This window comes from Phoca vitulina, unplaced genomic scaffold, assembly GCF_004348235.1.
Source record: "Phoca vitulina isolate PV1807 unplaced genomic scaffold, GSC_HSeal_1.0 scaffold15, whole genome shotgun sequence".
NCBI classification, from domain to species: Eukaryota; Metazoa; Chordata; class Mammalia; order Carnivora; family Phocidae; genus Phoca; species Phoca vitulina.
The window spans coordinates 14,201,843-14,217,917 of record NW_022589718.1 but is presented as its reverse complement, the minus strand read 5'-3'; the positions used below and the strand labels follow the sequence as shown (position 1 = coordinate 14,217,917).

General features: G+C 36.7%; 1 protein-coding gene across 1 annotated transcript in view; it reads left to right on the top strand.

Annotated features, from left to right (window-relative positions):
- The window catches only part of TNKS (tankyrase), a 197,853-nt gene that overhangs the window by 166,326 nt on the left and 15,452 nt on the right, over nucleotides 1-16,075 (top strand). Inside the window, exons 16-20 of the mRNA XM_032413489.1 lie at nucleotides 844-1,063; nucleotides 1,344-1,453; nucleotides 8,322-8,510; nucleotides 10,434-10,671; nucleotides 11,510-11,592. Coding sequence (XP_032269380.1) covers nucleotides 844-1,063; nucleotides 1,344-1,453; nucleotides 8,322-8,510; nucleotides 10,434-10,671; nucleotides 11,510-11,592 — 840 coding nt within the window. The remainder of the gene's footprint in view (nucleotides 1-843; nucleotides 1,064-1,343; nucleotides 1,454-8,321; nucleotides 8,511-10,433; nucleotides 10,672-11,509; nucleotides 11,593-16,075) is intronic.

Sequence of the window (16,075 nt, the reverse complement as noted above, 5' to 3'; positions counted from 1 at the left end):
CAGAGAAAAACTTAACGCTGGTTAAACATAAATAGAATTCTTGTCCTACCACTTTTATGGTATCAGATATGTTTTTATGAGTCTTGAGAATGATAATGTATTTGATACTTATTTTTATTTTCACTGGGTGGTAAGAAACAATTTCCCGGACACTGTGAATTCACTGTCTAGTTTGGTTTATTCCAGATTTCTCCAGTGGGCCAATAGCAGTCTGTCAGGCCCATAATAAACATCCTTGACTTTAATTTATTTCATTTCATAGGTATAGATGATTTGACTTTTAAAATGAAATTAATTGCGAGTACATGTATACCTAATTTCATATTGGGTGTTAAGACTTAAAATGAAAATAGTAAAAAATTAGTAAACTTTTGTATTGATTGCATTTAGAATTAAGTACTTTTCCCACCAGTGTGTCTTCTTCGCTTCTTCCTTTTCATGATATACACTGAATATTTTTATGTAATTAAAATCTGGTCAAAAAGTAACATCCAGGCCATTCTTAAGAGGAAAAGAGGTTTCCAAAGACACCTTGGTATCTGAGAAAGTATATGACATGAAAAGTAAAAGGTGCTCAGCACCTTCCCCACTATCACTATTAATCCTGAGGCTTGGACCTTTGGTTGAGAAGTAGTTACAAAACTGATCCACTAGATTACTAAGTAGAGAATTTACAAAGTAAAGCAGGATATGGCCTTTTCTTTTCAAAATGCATACAATATAAATATCTTTCCTTGGGTGAATGAAGATGAAGTTAAAAATAAACCTTAAGAAAGATACTATAGAAAATACAAACGCCATTTGGTTTTATTTGTTTGTTTTGTTTTGTTGTTATTGTTTTAGCATGGAGCAGATCCAACCAAAAAGAACAGAGATGGAAATACACCATTAGATTTGGTAAAAGAGGGAGACACAGACATCCAGGACTTGCTGAGGGGAGATGCTGCCTTGTTGGATGCTGCCAAGAAAGGTTGCCTGGCAAGAGTGCAGAAGCTGTGTACTCCAGAGAATATCAACTGCAGAGACACCCAGGGCAGAAACTCAACCCCTCTGCACCTGGCAGGTAAGTATCACCAGCACCTCCAAGTCTCATTGTCCTTTCTTGGATACATAATACAATTTACCAGAAGATGAAAGAAATGCTGAGCAGAAATAGTAAAATGCTTGTGATTGACATAATTTTATATAATTTCTTATTGTAAAGGCTCTTAGTTATGTGAGTATTAGCCTTCAAAGCAAAAAGTATTAAAATCCTAACATTTTTCTGGTCATTCTTTATATATGTAGATATGAATATAGATTTTTTTTTAATCTGACATGTTTGCCTTTTTCCCTCTTAATAGCAGGCTACAATAACCTGGAAGTAGCTGAATATCTTCTAGAGCATGGAGCAGATGTTAATGCCCAAGACAAAGGTGGTTTAATTCCTCTTCATAATGCAGCATCCTATGGGGTGAGCATGCTAAAGTTCAAGTCTAGAAAACTTCACTGACATGTACTATTTTATCAGATGCATACTGTGCATGAAGTAAGTAGATATCTGACCAACAGCATAATTTAGCACAATTTGAATCTTACTATTCAGAGTGTTTCCAGCCTTCCCAGTTATGCTTAACTACCCTTTGGTCAAGGGCCATGCTCTTTATAGCCTTCTGTTCTCCTCACATTGTCTAGCACAGTAATAGGTATGTAACGGCTGCTCATTTAATATTTATTGAAACAGATAATAGGCTTAACTCTACCCCAAGTAGATTTTAGAAACTGTAAATTCCGGGAGGCTTTTTATTTGTGGGCATGGAAATTATGCTTGCTTTTGTTTATCATCAGCATCTTAAAAATATCCAGTGGTTGAGCCATTGGTATATATGGTTTCATAGAGTTTGATTGACTGACTAAAGCCCTGCAGTGAAGTCCCGAGCCGTTCTCAAAGCACTCTAAGTGTAATCATCAGCTGCGGGAGGGAGAGGGGGTTACTGCAGTGCCTTGACGACATTTGTTGAAACTGACTGCATGAAGTCACCAGGGCCCACTTAGACCTAAGTCAAGCAGGAATAATCCCACAGGATGAATGTTCATGTGCTTGTCTTTCATTCACTTATTCCCTGTTTGACTATAAAAACCCACAGATGCAGGATTGAGACCAGGGGTCTCACAGTGGGAATCACTCGATGAGGACAGTTTCTGGATTTGCAAAAGCCTAACAAACTATAAGTAAAAACTAATCATTGTCATTTCATATTCTCTTCCTCTCTTTTCCCTTGCCCTCCATAAGGAATGTCCTCATCTTCTTATAACCCCTCTGCAGAAACCAGTGTTTCAGAGAGATGACAGTCTGAGTGGGAATACTTTTAAGGAAGGCAAACAGTCCAGTTTGAGTTGGACAAACAGGAAATTTCCCAATGTAATAAATTAATTAAAAGTTATCAGATTTAATATATATATTATTAGCACTGAAATCCTCTTGAAACTGCAGTAATCGTTCCCAAGATGATTATCTTTTATTAAATTTAGTAGAGTTTTCTTCTAACCTTCCTTCATATAAGATGCCCAGCTTCACTGTGCAGCGTATATTTCTACTGAGGACCAGGCAAGTTAAATATTTACTGCTAACATACTACATATACAGTTATGTATAATTTTTTTTACCTTTGTGTTATAACTGTAAATATGTATCATTTGGAGATTAATGTTGACTTCTTAGCATGATCCTTCTCTCCATATTATATTCCTCTAATCCCTCTGCGGCCACTTCAGTTCAGAGTTTATAAAGCTGATGGGATCAGTAGAACTTAAAGCAGAGTCTTTTAACTTTATATAAATCTATGAAGGAGTAAGGATAGATGTGGGCAATAGAATTAGTTCTTGACCTGACCTAGTAAAACTTACAGTACCAGTTGTGTAGACTATGTGGATCTGTGTATTTTTTGATACATTTTACACATTGTGGATGTAGATAAGTTCTCTCCCATCAGTCTTTAACTGTCACAGTCTTCACAGCTGTCACAGAGAGCAGAGAAAGTAAAACTTAATTCAAAAGTAAAGTATTTTACCTTTTAATTCTCATTCTCCTGATAGGAAAGGCGTTGAGATGTTACTTATACGTGTGTGTCCTTTGGTGACTAGTGTGAGAGAAATAAATGTATAGTGGTCTCTCTTGTGGCTAAATAGTAATGTCGCGTGCAGGTCAACCTTATCTCATGTTCCCTTGAAGCTACCTTGCCCTTAGCTAAAGGGAGGTGCGGGGCAATCAAGGTCCAGACCAGAGGCCCACTGTTCCATTTCATACTTATTTCACCATCATCTTCTAACTACATGTGAGAAAAATAATGGACATTTTTTGTTTCATCTCTCTTTTCATGTTATCCTGTGTGTTATCACATCCCTACTGCTAAGCTCTTTGTAAAAGAAGGTAATTTATCGAAGTAAAAATGAACAGAAAATTCTCCAGGCTGTGTAGAGAGCATGTGATAGAGGTTTTGATCAACCTGGTTCATCCCATCCTTCTACTAAAGAATGTTAACAGGCTAGATAATGTGTTTATAGTAGGTATTTTTCCTCATTGTGTAGGTGGATTTTTTTGAGTCACTAAAAGTCCTTCTGGTATTAAACTATAAATTCAAAAATCAAGTATCTATGAGTTAATGACTATTCACTCAGTAGTCATAAGTGTTATTCACTAAAACCTTTACTTTTGTGGTTTCTTGACCTTTTTTTGTTGCCATGGATTTGCTACGTACAACACTTATCTCTCCCCTTGGCCCCCCCCTTTTAACATCCCTATGACACAGTGATTCCCAGTTGGCAGTAGGTAAGATCATCCTCCCCATTGAGAATCTCTGCTCTAAAACATAATTTTATCTAACGCAGTTTGTATACCATAAAATCTATTGTCAGTAATCATGTCAAATCAGTATTTATCTCAGTCTCAATTAGTAGATTTAAAACAAGGACCAGTGTTAACCACAATGTAAAAATTTTTAAAGCGGGGGCGCCTGGGTGGCTCAGTCGGTTAAGCGTCTGCCTTCAGCTCAGATCGTAATCCCAGGGTCCTGGGATCAAGTCCCGCCTGCTTCTCCCTCTGTCTCTCTCTCTCTCTCTCTCTGTCTCTCATGAGTAAATAAACAAAATCTTTTAAAAAAAATTTTTTAAGCTACTTTGTCTTCTTTTAACTTAAAGGGTAGATATGATTATATTTTTATTATCTCTAGATACATAAGTCTGTTATCTTTCAAAATTCCCTTTTTATTCATGTTATAATAAGCCTTGGCTGGATATTTTAATGAAGTTGTAGGGCTCTGGTCCACATTTCTCTGTTAAGGTTGCAAAACACTAGTTAAATTGTGTTCGTCCCAATGATGCTTGAACTGGCCTGGCTGCATGGTATATATATATGATGCACTGTCCTGAAATAACAGTTTTGGAGGAGATTTTTGTGGTACTTCCTATGAAATAGAAGCTTCTAAGTTAAAAATAAAGCTGTATGCAGAGTAGTTTGAGGTATAGTGTTACGCAGTAATCCCTACTTACATGGCTTCTCCCTGATATTATACACTGCCATTTTCAATTTTTCAGGAAATGACTCTTGAGTTTTAGTCCAGCAAGACCCTTCAGGCAGCTCTGTGTAATGGAAACACCTGAAGTCGGGATGTGAACATCTGCGATCTCATCTTTAGGCTTTTACTCGATAACCCGGTAGTCTTCAAGAAGTGCCTTAGTCCTTCTGATCTGCAATTTTCTCATTAGCAGAACTCAGATGCTGAAACCTTCTTTACAGGGTTGTTGTGATAATTAGGTGAGATCATGCATGTGGGAAGTGCATTCTCTAGCCTACGGCACTCTAAAACCCAGTGTAGTAACTGTTTATAAGATAACTTGCTCCCCGCAGCCATCCTACTGGTCAGAAGGAGGGCTGGGTGTCACCCTCATATAGCACAGCCCTACGAGTCATCTGTGTGCTCGACCATCTCGGTATCAGTATGAAATAGAGATGAACTGGCTTCAGTAGTAGGTAATGACTTGTAGCCCGAGGATAAAATAATCGTGTGAGGGATCTGTGAAACTACATAAAGCTACTTAAGCTGTTATTTATTGGTAATGATTCTTTGACTTGTATTTTACCTTTTTTCCTCTAGAGAGCTCATTCTGCTGTCTGTGTATCTTTGAGCGTTTTTATACAGAAAGACCTTGCGACCTCAGTTTTTCTAACTAGAGAAACATTAACACACAGTTTAAGAAGTTTAAATAAAAGTTACAGATTTCAGGAGAGTGTTTTGTATTACAGTGTCTTACATTTTTAATATACATTTACACAAGACAGTTAATTTTTCTGTTAATAAATGTAAGACATTGATATTTATTTAGCACAAAGCCTGTAATTTTCTTTTATCTCATAAATCAGCTTGCTAATTTTTTCATTTTTCAGTGCTTTCTCTAAAATGTATAATATTGGGATTTCATTACATCATTGTCCAATTAAATGGCTCTCGCTGGAGCCCAAGCATGTTTCTCTTCTCCTTACTGTCCAGCTTTCTAGAATTAAATTAGGGCCCTCATAGTCTTTTTATGTAGTATTTGTCATTTAAAGTGTTCTGTGTTTCAGCTGGATTCTAAAACCATGTTAAATTGACTCTTTCTCTTGGAAACATTCCAGCAGAGTTCAGTTCCTTTTCCAGACCTTCCAGTTCAATACTTTGTTCTTATAAATGGTATAGAACTGAGCTGTAGCTTATTTATTGCATTTGTCAGCCTTAACTTTCAGTTACTATTTTCGCCTCAGTGGTGTAGCTATTTAAAAGACTTAAGAAGTGTGTTTTTAGTCTACTACTTTGGTAGTAATATACTCATTCCTGTTTATTGCTCTTTCAGATGTTTGTCAGCAGATTTAACAAGCATGTAATTGGTTGCTCCAAGCATAAACCGTAAATTCAGTATAAAGAAAGTTGAATAATAAACCAACTTACATACAATTCATTTTACACACATGTAATTTTCCTTGGACTATCTAATTTTGGAAGCCTATGCAAATTAGTCTACCAAATTATATTATTCAACCAGTACACATGGGAGTAGAGTAAAATTAATCATCAGAATCATTGTGTGAATGCCCTATAACCTTACTGGGGAGAAGCTTGAAGTTATTCCATGCTTTTGGGTTAACTGAACAAAAAGAACTATCCTTTTCAATATATATTCTTTGAATAAGGGAGATAAACTTGGGGGTTTTATTTTGTTTTAAGTAATTTGGGGAATACCACAGTTGGTACCTATTTTTATCTTTTGTGTTAGAGTCAGTTTTATTATGATGTATCATTCATAATCCCAAAAAGATCACAAAACATAGCTTGTTCTCAAAAGCCCAGGTGTAATTATGCTCCTTGGCTTCATTTTTTTCTTACATTGTCAAAGCCAATGTGGGAGCTTCCTTAGAAGTTACTTGATTTATATTTTCCTCATAAATTTTCTTCTCTTTATTTTCTGAAATTATTTTCCTGAAATTAGTATTATATTTTGAAAACTTGAATATTACCTCAGAAAAAGTGTCTGTTCTTTTCAAGGTGAGTGTCTTCGAGAGAGCAAAGACTGTCTTACAGAAAATACGTAAATCTCACGTTGGCCTATTTCTGTTTCTGCCTTCCCCGTCTCTTCCCATTCTCGTGAAAGTCAGCTAACTCAGACATGTTGCGTGGAGCAACAGCATGAGATAGAAATCTAGTCTCAACAGATACTGTGCTTCTGAGTTAATTATCAAAGGTGATCAAGTTATGCCAAGAAATGTATCCATAAAGAACACAAATGTGTCAACTGCACAAAATTATAGAATATTAGAGTTGAAATGAATTTCAAAAACACTTTAATGGTAACCAAAGTAGCATCCCTAAATATGCTTATGAGAATAAAGTTATTTTTATTATTCTCAAAAGCCCAACCATTGAATTAATATTACTGTTGCCTAATTGATTGTCTTAAGCTTATTTTATAAGGACTTTTGGGAAGAAACTGAAACTTTTTGCTATATAGAACTTATTATTTGAGAGAACCTGCTCTCCTTGAAACTTTCTCCTACGTTGTCTTGTGTGGTCCTGGCTCTTCACAGTTCTTCAGTTCCTATCACCCCTTTTGTCTCCTCTGAGGACTCTTCTTCAGTCTCCTTTCCCCAAATACTGTTTTCTCAAAGCTTTATCCCCCTGAAAATTATATTTCGGTATTCCTTTTCTTAGTGACTTCATCAACTAGCTACAACTGTCAACTCAATATTCTGTTTTGCAGTCCCCCGAGAGTCCCTACCCAAAGGACCAGGCACTTAGTAGGTATTCACCAATGTCTGGTGGTTGGGTGAGTAGGTAAGAGAGCAGAAGTGAGTAAATAAATGGTGCCCTTATCTGTGCTCCAACCTTCTATGTCAAACCATTTACAGAACAGCATTACTTTGATATTTTACCTCAAAAACTATTTACCGAAAGTGAAACTTATCTTTCTTACAGTTTCATTCCCACTTAAACTTTTGCTACTCAGTTTCTGTTAAGGGTTCCCCTTTGGCTTTTAATCTTCTAGACAAATTTTGAAAAAAGAAATGTAGTCATCTTTGGCTTTTCTGTCTCTCTGTGCAGTTAATCTGTCTTTCTAAAATCCATTTTTTTCCTTTACAGTTTCTCGATTTTAGCTCTTCTTTTCTGTTCTTCTCTAACCATCACAGTTCAGCATCTCATCACATCACGCCCAGCTTATTAGTTAACATATCTGCTGCTAACATTTCCTCTACCCTCAAGTCATTTTGGACATGACAGACTAAGTTTTGTAAAATGTTGTTTTGTTATGTTACATTACTTTCCCAAGGGCTGAAGAGAAAACACGGAGAATCTTTGAGTCTAATGTTTCAATAAATAGATCAGATTGCAGTGGGTTAGAAGAGAAATAGGAAGATAAGAGAAGCAAACAAGAACACTTGTTTCAAAAGTTTGATAGGCAGTCTAGACCTTTGATAGGAGGCTTGGAGTCAGGTAATAGTTTCATTTTATGTGTTTGTTTTTAAGATAGACCTGAATATGTTAGAAGGCTGAATAAAAAATTTTACAAGCACCTATGAAGAATCACAGGGTAAAACAGTAATAATTGTGGAATTGAGATTTTGGAGGTAAGAAAAGATGGAGTCCAAAATATAGGAGTGGGATAAGTATGCTTTCTTTAATAGAAGAAACTTACGTTAAGGATGAGAAGAGAGATATAGAGGGAATGAAATGTTAAATAAAACAGGCATACCTGATGGAGCTTTACCAGATAATCTCATTCTTGATCCTTTGCATCCTTTGTTTTTTTTTTTTCAGCATGTGGATATAGCAGCATTATTGATAAAATACAACACGTGTGTAAATGCCACAGATAAGTGGGCATTTACTCCTCTTCATGAAGCAGCCCAAAAAGGAAGGACCCAGTTATGTGCCCTTCTCTTGGCCCATGGTGCGGATCCAACTATGAAGAACCAAGAAGGTCAGACACCTTTAGATCTGGCAACAGTAAGTCTTCATTCCGAATTATTTAGTATTGCTTTAAATTTATGCTTTCAGAGGTGACATTAAATTTCAGGGCTTAGCAGCTTTACCTTTAGTGGTGCATATTTCACTCAGAATAAGAGCAAATTTCCTTCCTTCTGAAATTTTTTTCACTTGCATTTTTTATATAGTTCAAAACTCTGTTAAGGCAAACTAAGCAGTGTGTTAACGTAATTCTTTTTGCCATGCTTAACTTGGAGGGAAAACAGAGAAACATGTATCTAAAGTGTATCCTCAGAGAACTATATGAGTGAAATATCTTAGACCTTCTACATTTGGCGTATTGTTCAGGAGCAACCAATGTTCGTGATAATTTACCTGAGGCTATGAGATAGTCGAAGAAAATTTACCTTCTAGGCCGTTTTATTATTCCTCTGAAGATGGAAAAGTAAATTGATATGCACGATAATTTATAATTTTTTAACTAGAAATACCTTCCGAAGCCACATTCTGTTTCATCCATCTCTTGCTGAGTAACAGGCCACTTCAGAACACTAAGTAGCTTAACCAGAACCGAGTGAGTGGCTTAATACAGTGATGTATTATTTCTCACGGTTCTGTGGGTTGCCTGGGCTCAGCGGGACAGTTCTGCGATATGCACACCTACCTTCAGCTGGGAGCTCAGCTGAGGCTGCAAGGCCTAGGGCGGCCCTTCATCCTCCAGGGGTCTCTCCACGGAGCGCCCCCCTCACTCTGTAGTCTAACCTGGACTTCTTTACAGCATGGAGACGCCTTCTCTGAGAGAAGAAGTAGAAGCTGCCAGTCGTTTTAAAGCTGGCCTCAAAAGCCTCAGACTTCACTCCGTTTACATGCTATTGGTCACTGCCACTTGCAGGGCCACCCAGATCTAAAGAAGGGAGATAGTTGCTGCCTCTTGATGGGAAGAGTGGCATGCATGCGCGCAGAGGAGGGCCTGAATGGCTGGCTGTCTTCGGAGGCTCGCAGGTGCTCACAGCAGTCATGCCTAACAGACTGTGGCGGGGACGAATAAGCCAGCCAAACTAAAAAATCTCTCCAGATTCTAACTGTATGTTACATTACTAAGCGTGTGCTAAATAACTGAATAAAAATCATTGTCATTATTTAGGCATATACAGAACATAATGTAAATATGAGAACTCCTTCAAAAGTAGAGACTGAGAATCAACACTGCAACAGGCTGTTTTAAATGAGAGATGAAATTTTTTTAAACTCCATTTACATCTTTATTAACTTATTCTTTAAATACATGTGTAATCAGTATGAACAACCGTATGCACGTTTCAGTGTTTAAAAACTGTTTCCAGAAATCAATATAGTCTAAATTCTTAGACTTTTTCATCCATAGTTAACTCTCATATATGTGCATGTGTGTGTGGCAAGAACATTTAAATCTGTTCTCAGCAAATTCCAGGTATGTAATACAGTATTATTATTTTTGAAGATTTTATTTATTTGTTTGACAGAGAGAGAGACTGTGAGAGAGGGAACACAAGCAGGGGGAGTGGGAGAGGGAGAAGCAGGCTTCCTGCGGAGCAGGGAGCCCGATGCGGGGCTCGATCCCAGGAGCCTGGGACCATGACCTGAGCCGAAGGCAGACGCTTAACGACTGAGCCACCCAGGCGCCCCGTAATACAGTATTATTAACTAAAGTCACCAAGTTTTATATTAGATCTTAAAAAGATGAAATATTTTTAAAAAATTATATAGGGACTCCAGTCCTGATACCTACAGAAACTGCTGGGACTCTTTGGAGTTGTAGGTCAGGGAATTGAATGATCAAAAACCAGTGGGCAATAATGATGCACTCACTAAAGACAAATTTCACGAAGCATTTGGTCCTTAGTGGAAAAACTTACCATTTTAAAATGTATTTTTGTGTGTGTTTATTTGTCTTATTATTTTTAGGCTGACGACATCAGAGCTTTGCTGATAGATGCCATGCCCCCGGAGGCCTTACCTACCTGTTTTAAACCTCAGGCCACCGTAGTGAGTGCCTCTCTGATCTCACCAGCATCCACCCCTTCCTGCCTGTCGGCTGCTAGCAGCATCGATAACCTCACCGGCCCTTTAGCGGAACTGGCAGTAGGAGGACCGTCCAACACAGGAGACGGTGCAGCGGGCGCAGAAAGGAAGGAAGGAGAAGGCAAGTATACTTGTGAATGCTTATTTGGTTTTTGGTGTGTGTGGGGGGTTGTTTTTTGTTTTTGTTTTTTAAAGAGACAGAGTAGCCTAGGGGAGGTGCAAGTGGGGGGGGGTTGGGGCGGAGGGAGAGGGAGATAGAGAATCCTAAGCAGGCTCCACACCCAGTGCAGAGCCCAATCCTACGACCCTGAGATCATGACCTGAGTTGAAATGAAGAGTTGGACCCTCAACCGACTGAACCACCTAGGTGCCCCTCGTTTTTGTTTTTTTAAATGAACAGATTCCACTTACTTCTCTTGGTAATTATTGATCACATCTTAAAGACATCCTGTCCATAAGTTTTCATATACACACCAGTTTATAAGAACTATCTTCATAAAATAAATACCTTGACATCTACATTGTTCTTACGTATATTCCGATATATCCATTTCTAACCATAATATTTTATTTAACTACTCAGTGAGTCTTATTAATGAAATTATATCAGAAAAAAACAGATCATTTAAGGAATCGAAACTGAAACCATAGCTGGTAAATTCAGTTTTTAATTCAACTGTTAAATATTTCACTAAAAGCATTAGATCAAACTTTATAATATTACAATTAATATAAATGCTACTGATAAGATAAACTCTGCTTTTACTTCTCCACCAAATTCAGAGATGACTTGAAGTGTCTGAATTAAATATATGTATGTAAATGGATACAAAATCATCTGGACGTAAAATCATCTGCACAGCCAAGGGTGTCAGAGAGCCATGGCTTTACATAAATACTGTAACTTCCTTTAGATTGATAAACTGCTTTCTGAAAACTTTAATGTATGTCTATTCTAGTTGCGGGTCTTGACATGAATATCAGCCAGTTCCTAAAAAGCCTTGGTCTTGAGCACCTTCGGGACATCTTTGAAACAGAACAGGTAAGCTCTCCTTTTTGCTGAGTCTTTTTAATTAAATATTAAAAGGTATTAATTGCCATTCCTTGTTTCTTTTTTACTTCTTAACTTTAAAACTCATTTCAAAATTCTAAAGAAGCCAGGGGAATCCAGCATTTTATAATTCTCCCCAAAATTGTCTAACCAGTGATGGGAGTCATTAACTGTTATTTCATTATATCTTTATAAGCGGTTTGACTACATATGTTTTGTTACATAAACTTAGGCCATGAAACCACCTCAAAAGAATGTTTTCAAAATCTTCTTTCATTATTTTGTTTCTACAAAGTGTTGGTGCTTATTCATCTCAATATATGTGAATAGACTCCACTTAAAACCAACAACACATTTTTATATTAGCTATTTAAAATCTTCACAAAGCAGTTGTCTGTTAAATTTGGAAAGCAAAGTAAATCCTGGACAAGTGTACCTTTTTAAAATTGCCTCTTTATGAAGTTTCTGTTGTCCAGGTGAGTCTAAAATAATATTGAACCAAAACTTGGCCACATACTCATAAACCTGTCCTATTTTCACATACATCTTAAATGTGTATGAAGGTCTGGGTATGAAGTCACCATTACGGCATTTAAGAATTAAGACCTTTCTGTTTGTCATCCTGTTTTTATACAGGAAAATGACTTTTTAACTTAATTACTGTATGATTTAATTACCACAGTCAGTATTCAATATTGAATAATAATAAGTTCCTGAGTTTAAATTGACTGTTACTACTATATGTAGAATCTTAAAATGAGAAAGGTATTTAGTCATTTTCCCAGATCCTACTCTTTTAACATCCATGTGGGAAGATAAATTGTTACACTTTGGGCAAGTGTAATAAAGTGCTTGTAATTTAATGTGTGCCCAAATCTGCCCCCGTGTATAATCTATTAATTTTATGTTTACATTTACTCTGTTTAGCACAGAAATCTAATCTCTAGTCTGCTCATGTACTCGTTTCATAGGGCTTTTACAACAAATTGCCACAAACTTGGTGGCTTAAACAACAGAAATTTATTCCCTCGCAGTTCTGGAAGCCTGAAGTTCAAAATCGAGTTGTTGGCAGGGCTACACTCTCTTGCCTCTGCCAGGTTCCCGGCCCCTTTGGCTTACGGTCACGTGACTGCAGTCTCTGCTTACATCGCCACCTTGCCTTCTCTGTCTGTCTGCGCTTCTGTGTCTTTTATAAGGACACTTGCATTGGATTTAAGGCCTACCGCTGTAATACTAGGTGATCTCATTTCAAGATCCTTAACTTAATTACATATGCAAAGATCTAAAAAAAAGTTTTCCAGATAGGTCCTTCATAAAGTCTGGGGATTAAAACGTGGACATATCTTTTTGAAGGCCACCATTCAGCTCACCACAACATAATATAGCCCTGCATATATTTCTTTTTTTTTTAATTTTATTTTGTTATGTTAATCACCATACATTACACCATTAGTTTTTGATGTAGTGTTCCATGATTCATTGTTTGCATATAACACCCAGTGCTCCATTCAGTACATGCCCTCTTTAATACCCATCACCAGGCAAACCCATCTCCCCACCCCCCTCCCCTCTAGAACCCTCAATTTGTTTCTCAGAGTCCATAGTCTCTCATGGATCATCTCCCTTCATATATTTTTAAGACCTAATCAACTTATCATGAACTTACCCTTCCAACCACCCTCTCCTACAAAGTTTCTCCTATTTTAAGATAAATATACCCTTTCTATATTCCAGTTCTTCTCTTTATGGATATAGTTTCCAAATTCCTCACTGGCCTCTTTGCACCATTCTGGTTTTTTCATAGACTTATAGTCAATTTGGAATTAATTAAAAACACCAATTCTTTTTCATTCTTTTTTTTAGCGAAATTTCTTTATGTTGCTTATTGCAGTTATGGTCTTATTGATCAAAACAGTTGAGCAGAAATAGCACTGGACTAAAAGACCTTGATTCTGATTATTTTCTCTCTCTTACTAGCTGTGTAACATGGGGTAAGGCACTTAACGTATCACTTTCCTTGACTGTCAATTATAATACCTTCAAGTGTCCAGAGAGTTAAAATTCCTAGTCCTACTGTGCTTCTGTGCCAATTTTTAAAATATACTTTAATAAAGCATCAGATGTGTCTTTGTCTGGTGGTAAGGACTTTATAGAGTTCTCTAATTAAATTCACTTTTCCTTTAGCTTCACCTACCGTTGATTTACCCTCTGGTTTGGAGATTTTTTTTTTTTTTAAGATTTTTTATTTATATATTTGAGAGAGAGATCATGAGCATGGGGGAGGGGCAGAGATAGAAGCAGACTCCCCACTGAGCAGGGGACCCCGGGATCATGACCTGAGCCGAAGGCAGACTCTTAACCAACTGAGCCACCCAGGCGCCCTGGAGATTTCTTATGAGAATATCCTAAACAGAATGTTTTTCCCTTGTTCCCTCCCTGAAGGTATGAAAGCTATTGTAAAAACATCTTCTGCTAAAGCCAAAGGATATCCCTTAATATATCCCTTCTTCCCAAATCAGATCCACAGTAACTGTGAAATTTCACACGTTTGCTTAATAAACCAAAGACCCTAATTCACACAAATAACTCCAATCGACTGTTGAAAAATTTTCAAAGGATTTCCGTTTCTACTCTTTCAGTTTATTTGCTGCATAAGTTTGTGTTTTATTTTTTCTCTTTTACTTTATTCTCTCAGTAACTGATTTCCTGTGACATGGATATCTCATTCTATTGATTGTAATAGTTTAATCGTTTAGTTTCACAGTTGGTGCTTTTGACAGCTTCTGTTTCATCAGTTTTATTATTCTGTTTTTTCACTGTACTTTTGTTCTGAGTAAATGGCTCCATTGATTTTCTTTTTGCAGGAATAATTTTTGTATCCTTTTTCTATTAATATGTTGACTGTTCCATTTAATGTATATTGCCCAGCACAGCTCCTTTCCTCCAGACAAATGATACTACCTTTCTTTCTATTAAACTGTGTTTGACTGTCTTCTGGCCCAGTCGTCAGGCAATCAAATTAATTTTTACTTTGACTGCAAGTGTTGCTTGAGTAACCTTTAGTTATAGAGTGATAAATTCTGTAACCCTGTCTGTAATTTACCCATAGAATTTTCTTCCATTAACATTCTATATCATGCTGTAAGTGTGTGATTGATGATGGTCAAGATACTTGTGTAGTGAGGGAAGGAGTGGGCATATACATTGTACTCATTTAATTCTTGTCTATTTCTCTTAAGCCAGGGAGTGCTTCTGTGTCCTGAGTCATTTTGACACGTAAGATCTTAGTGTTTCTGTTCCTACTCAAGGTTACTTCTGTTGCAGTGGAGTGGGGATATAGTTATTTTACTTCCCATCTCAGGAAAACATCCTTCAGGGCATCGCAGCCTCATCCCTTCACAATTATTCTCTCAGAAGTCTCTTAACTAACTTGACTTGTTTGAACATATATACTTTGCCAAGTAATACATACCCATGTCCTTTATAGTTATAAATACAGTACCAGTGTCACTTTGGCCCTTCCTGTATAACGTAGCTTCCTGATTAGAACACTTTTTCTCTGGGAAAGGCCAATTTGATTTTCACTGCAATTCCTAAACATAAATGGTATGACTTAGAAGACTTCTTTGGACATATTTATGGGCAACCTATATATTTTCATGAAAAGTGATCTTTATAAATTTTTATTTCAAAATCAAAAGACCAAGGAACAGTCTCAGGTACATTAACTATGAATGTGATTATAAAGTTAGTTCTAACAACTGTTACTCTAGCCTGCATCCTTTGAAGCCCAAGTGAAAGAAGGAGCTTTTTCATTCAAACTCTTAATTTTTCTCTCCCCATTAAAATTCTACTTTTTTTTCTCTCTACCCCAAAGAAAATGAACAGATCTTAGAAACAAAAGGCAACCCTTCGTCAAGTGACATTTGCTTTTTATGTAAGATGATTTAGCTGATACATGAATAATCCTTATTTTAAAGATTATAATTTGATTTTTTTAATTGAAGTATAAATGACCTACACTATTTATTAGTTTCAGGAGTACATCATAGTGATTTTTTTATACATTACAAAATTATCCCTGCAGTAAGTCTAGTTACATCTGTTACCATACAAAGTCATTGCAATATTATTGACTGTATTCCCTACGATGTACATTTCATTCCCATGACTTATTTATTTTATAAGTGGAAGTTTGTACCTCTTAACCTTCTTCACCTATTTGCCAAACCCCTCAACTCCTACCTCCTCTGGTAACCAAGTTTGTTTCCTTTATCTATGAGTCTGTTTCTCTTTTCTGTTTTAGATTCAACATAGAAGTGAAATCATACTTATTTCTTTTTCTGTCTGACTTATTTTGCATATACCCTCTAGGTACATCCATGTGGTCATGAATGGCAAAATTTCATTCTTTTTTTTATGGCTGAGTAATATTTTACTGTATATATATAAGGAACACGCACACATATAAGGA